We start from the raw sequence: 6,000 nt of genomic DNA on the forward strand, positions 1-6,000 counted from the left end.
ATTTTGCATTTTTCAAAGTTTGAATGATAAAAATTTGATGACAATCTGAGTTTGTGGATGAAATGATTTAACTGCTTTTACATTTTAATTTTGATTACAATATATACCAAATATTTTTATATGTTCTTTTGTATTTATAAGAATAAAAAAAGTTCAACTTAGGAATCCCTTTAAAAAAAAAAACTACTACAAACATACACACTGCAAAATACCTTTTTAATTTATTATCTGACAACATTAATTCTTCTTTTTTTGATACAGACAATTTGCGAAAAACATTTGTAAAATCTGATTTGCATGTCAAGCTGGTAGTTCGATCAACTAAATTCAAACTTTCAATATCGTCTTCTAGTTGCTTTACCTTTTATAAAAAAATAAAACTCAAATATAATTTATAAAAACTCAAATATACTTTAAAAAATTACATAAACGTAATAAATATACATGTACCAGGCTTAGACAGGAATGGCATGCGATCGCACTCTATAACTGACCATGCTAATAATTTTTTTTCTTTATAATTTGATCACGGCTGTTTTAATTTTTAACAATTTAAATGCAATAATAAAATCATTATGTTATGAATAACAATTAATGTTTTTATTTTACATGAACGCTTTAAATAAAATAAAATGTTTATTATAATGATAGTTTAAAAAAAATGCATTTTGTGTAAATTAAATATGCAATTTTTTTTTAGTGGGCATAAATTTTTTATGATAAACTTAAACATTTGAAACTATTTCTCCATGTCTTTCTAAAAATCTTTCATAAGATTACTTTTTTTAAATACTTTAAATTATGAATAAGTTTAATTATAATGAAACTAATGAAATGATTAAAAATTACTAGTTTAAAAAGACTACGCTATAATTAAAAAAATTTTTTGTGACTTTTTCAAAAAAAAATGTTTATACATTAATTAATAATGTTTTTTTTTATTTTAATAATTTAATTTCACAAATTTAAATAAACCACAATTTAAATAAAACTTGTTTATTTATTAAACAATCATTAGAAGTAATTTGTTAAAGCGTTTTACGTAACTTTAATAAAAGGTTTTAAGATGTTTAAGTTTCATAGTAATTTATTTCGACCACAATTAAAAACGTAACAAAAAGTAAATTTTGCCTCGAGCTTGAGTTTTTGAGTATTATTCTAATGCTTATATATTTTCTTTTTTGTAAGGAATTGTTTTCTTTTTCAGCCTTTTTATTTTTTTCATAGTTTTAAGACTTAAAATAAAAAAGACATAAAAATGCTGAGCTAAACTGTTTAGCTAAGCGTTTCTTTTTTCCAGCGCATTTCTGAAGTGTTTAAATCATCAAAACATTTAAAGTGTCATGGCAAGTTGTCAAAAAAAAAACCCATTTGCGTGGTCAGCAATAGCGTTCGACTGCGCGCCATTCCTGCCCAAGCCTGATGTACATGTAAATGCAATGTATGTAATTGATGATAAGTAAATATACGCATGCAATTATATTAAAGTGGTAAGTGAAAAAATATTTCTTGCCTAGGTTTTTGTGTAGGCAAAAAAGTTTATAATTTAATAATAGAGGTATGTGTTACTATGTTATTTATGTGTTAATAAAAATGCTAGTAAAAAATATAAAAATAAACTTGCTAAATCTTATATTATTTATAATTTTAAAAAAATCATTAAATATTTCTTGTGTTTTATAAACATAAAATTTTTGAAAAAACCTCATCCATTGTGTGTAACTTTGTTTCAAGGTATGTGTGAACATTTGGTTTTGATTTCAAAAATGTAAATCGAACAGTGCGAAAATCTTCACATTTTATTATCAATGTTTTTACATCTGATATTCCTGCACTGCCTGCTTCTGTCTTACGAATGACCTTGAAATGAATAAAAAAAAGTATAAATTCAAAAATAATTTAAGAATCAATAAAAAATATAATAATATCAAAATTGTAATAATATAAATATTATAAATATTATAAATTTATAAGAACTTATACATAATAAATTAACTAAAGTAATTCTTATTTAGTGACATAGTGACTATAAAACAAATAAAAATTTCCTCTTTTACCACTAATCAACTTAAAATGCCAAATAAAACATATACTTAATTATATATATATATATATATATATATATATATATATATATATATATATATATATATATATATACATATATATATATATATATTTATATATATTTATATATCTATATATTAATTGCTCTGTTTTTTTAAGAACATTGAGCACTCTATTTTGTAGAATACATTTTAAAGATGTTTAAATATATATATATATATTTGCGATAGTGGTGTAGTGGTAGAGCGCTCGCTTCATAAGCGAGAGGTTCCGAGTTTGATTCCCGCCACATCCCTGGTAGTACCGCGCTCAACTTGTTTCTCTGCGCAGGGGCCTTGTTTGTCAAGGTTTGTGTTTCAGAGTTAGAGAGTTGAGAGAGGGTTATAACCACAAGTAACCTTCTCATCTGTTGTGGCCTTTTCGGCCTTGGGGAGGTGAGTTATAAAAAATATATATTTATTTATATATATATATATATATATATATATATATATATATATATATATATATATATATATCTATATATATATATATATATATATATATATATATATATATATATATATATATATATATATATATATATATATATATATATATATATATATATATAACCTATACTAAACAACTAATGTATACTGTTTATGGAAAAAAATGGCTTTTAACTGCACTTTGTGTTTAATGGATACTAAATTGAGTACACATCATGTAAACACCATTGAAATAACTAGGAAACTAAATTTTATTGTTTTTTTGTTTTTTATTGAGTTTGTTTTTTTATTTTATTTTATTGAGTTTATTATTATTTTTATTCTTTTTTACTTTTATTTTTTAATTTTTTTTATTTTTTTTTTTTTTATTTTATTATTATTTTTATTTTATTGAGTTTATTATTTTATTGATTTTATTGAGTTAGTTTTTGTTTTTATTGAGTTTGTTTTGTTTTATTCAGTTTGTTTTTATTCAGTTTGTTTTATTCAGTTTGTTTTCATTGTTTTATTGAGGAAACTAAATTTTATTGTTTTTTTAAAAAACCAAAAAAACTCAACTTTATTGATTTATATATGGATTATTGCAAGAGTGCACATACATCGATTGACTTATATAGGGAGAACATACGATGAGTGTACATACATCGACTAACTTAAATAGAATATGAAAGAAGTGTACATACATTGACTGACTTATTTAGGGAGAACATGCAGGGAGTGAAAATTAGGCAAGTCCAATTTTAGGGGTCAGAAAAACAACAATTTTCTTACTTTATTTTCATATTCTATGTTGTTAACAAGACATTTCCAAAAAATATTGAGAAAAAAATTTAGTTTCCCTGACCTCGCTGTAAGTTTTTATTATGTTTTCAATTGTATATTTATCTAATTATTCTTAAATATTTATTAAAAAACATAATAAAATTAGCATTTGACAAGTTTTTTAAATAAGAAGCCTAAAAAATTGAACATATAAAAAGTTAAACTCTTTTTACAATTCATTAAGTATTTCCTCGGACATTACAGACATTACGGACGGACCAGTTACATTTATAAAATAGAAAAATAACTATTTTTTCTTTAAAACCAGTAAAATGACTAGCAACTTTTCCTCTTTAATTGTTGAATCAATAAAATCTTTTACCAACTAAATAGCTCTTTCACAACAATGACTTACACAAATTAATCTTTTTTTATAATTTTGCATTTTTTTTATAATCAGATTTATAAGCTCACAAATCAGGTGGACTTTCTAACTACTTTGATAAGTATGGAACTATTTTAAATATTAGCCAAGGACCAACATACTTATTAGTTTCTGAATTTTCATTTATTTCTACAGGCTTAAACTTTTTAAGTTTAAAAGTTTCACATAAATTTGTTTTTAACAACTGAGCAACTTTTTCTTTAACTTTATTGCCTAGACTTTTATCAAATAAGCAAAAGACAACTTCAGAAAGTTCAAATCAAAATCAAAATTTGCCATTATCTTTAGTATTTTTTCAACCATACACAAATCATTATGAACAGCATAAACAATTTATTTAATTGAAAAAAGTTTTTTACATGAACTGAAGCTACATATATCACAGCCTTTGAAAATACGATTTTTTTCTCAATGGATAAAACTTTATGATTGGTTGGGTATGCTCTATTGACAAAATGTATAAAGCATCTACTATAAATCTAGCTTCGTGTTCAGCAGCTGGTTTGTCAATATGTGATTATTTTCCTTCCAGAAAAATAATCACAAATGAAGTATCAAGGCTTTTTTTCGAAAAGATAAATATTTTTAGCCATACCTTAAAATAGAGTTCCACTAACTTCACACCACGGAAACATTGATAACTGATTCATATTTTTTTGACATTTTCATAATGCATTGGCCAAGCAGCTTTGAACCTTGAATTAATAGATTTTGATGGACCTTTGCTTTCCATTTAAGTGATTGCATTTGTTGCATGTAATATGTATCGCTCTTGAGAACGTTTTTCTACACTTGAAAGAAGTCTTTTCAACTATGCAAGAAATCTGCTGTGCTATCTGGACCGGATTTGTATTATTCCTTTTTAATAAAGTTATTTATTAGCTGATTATTAAAAAATTCAGAATGTTTTGAATGGTAGAAATAAGACAAGAAGTCTTAACAAGTTTGATAAAAAAGTTCCTCTAAAATACTGATGCAACCCTTATTACAACCAATGTTACATATTTTGAGCACAAATTTCATATAATGTAACCACAATTAAAGTAGCAACTAAGTGGCCATCATGGCATTGGGAAGGTGATTCCTTCCTTCAAATTATTTCTAATTCACTTAAATATAAATCTCTCCTTATTCTTTTCTACTGTTGTCTTAAAAAGTTTCACTTCATTAAGGTTGATCCACAACTTAAAATAATGCTAACAAGCCTGTCTCTATACCAACAGAAATAACAAAAGGCCTACAAAATATTGAAGTTATTTTAATAAGTTCATCAATATCCATTGTTGCAGTCACTTAAATTCATTTTATATTATTTGACTGTTTTTCATTGTCTTTATAGTTATAGGATTGAAATTTATTTTCAAACTTTACTACTAAAAATAACTTGATTTTCATTAATATAATTGTCTTTTGATGAAAAATGTTTAAACTTTGAGTTTTTTGTGGCAGAACCTGGGCTCTATTTTAGCAAAACTCTGTTGGAAGAAACTTTTTGAATTATTTGTCTATTTTGTCAATTATTTTTTAAATAATAATTTAAAAAATTCAGATATAGAAACAGTACTCCATACAAGGACGGATTTAAAATTTATAGAGATAATAATAGAATCATGAGTAAGAAAGTGGCGCACACGATAAAGAAATGCATCTTAGCAGATGCTAATTTTGCAATGGATTTAATATATGGTTTCCAAGAATGATTAGAAGAATAAGTTAATCCTAGAAGATGAGGGATAGATGACTCATTGAGTACATTACCATTCATAAATATAGGAAGATCTAAATTATTACGATAACAATTAGCTGCAAAATATTGAGTTTTAACTGAATTAAAGTTCATTAGCCACTGAGAGCCCCATGCTTTGGCAAAAGTGAAATCCGTTTCAAGCTCAAATGCCCCCTGGAAGCAACCTGAGTGTTGGCTTTTTATCAAGACAAGAATAAATGGTAGTATCACCAGCAAACAATGACACCTTAAATGTGTGAGCTTCTGGGAGATTATTAATGTAAACTGGAAAAGTTTAAGGCCAAGGATAGAATCTTGAGGAACCCCTGAAGTAACAGGAAATGAAGACAACTTATATACTATTGGTAACAAAGGATTGAATATTCTTATAGATGTTACCTGATACACTATGAGAGGAGAGCTTATAGGGAAGACCAGTATGCCAAATTTTTTTTTCTGAACTTCCAAGTTCTATCCCCACCACTTCCCTGGTAGAACCACGCTTAACT

General features: G+C 25.3%; 1 protein-coding gene across 1 annotated transcript in view; it reads right to left on the reverse strand.

Moving 5' to 3' along the window:
• LOC100201509 (uncharacterized) overlaps positions 1–6,000 on the reverse strand; it is a 93,702-nt gene that overhangs the window by 42,272 nt on the left and 45,430 nt on the right. Inside the window, 2 exon segments of the mRNA XM_065791749.1 lie at positions 213–361; positions 1,705–1,860. Of these exon segments, the coding sequence (XP_065647821.1) occupies positions 213–361; positions 1,705–1,860 (305 nt within the window).

Source organism: Hydra vulgaris, chromosome 02 (assembly GCF_038396675.1).
Source record: "Hydra vulgaris chromosome 02, alternate assembly HydraT2T_AEP".
Classification (NCBI taxonomy): domain Eukaryota; kingdom Metazoa; phylum Cnidaria; class Hydrozoa; order Anthoathecata; family Hydridae; genus Hydra; species Hydra vulgaris.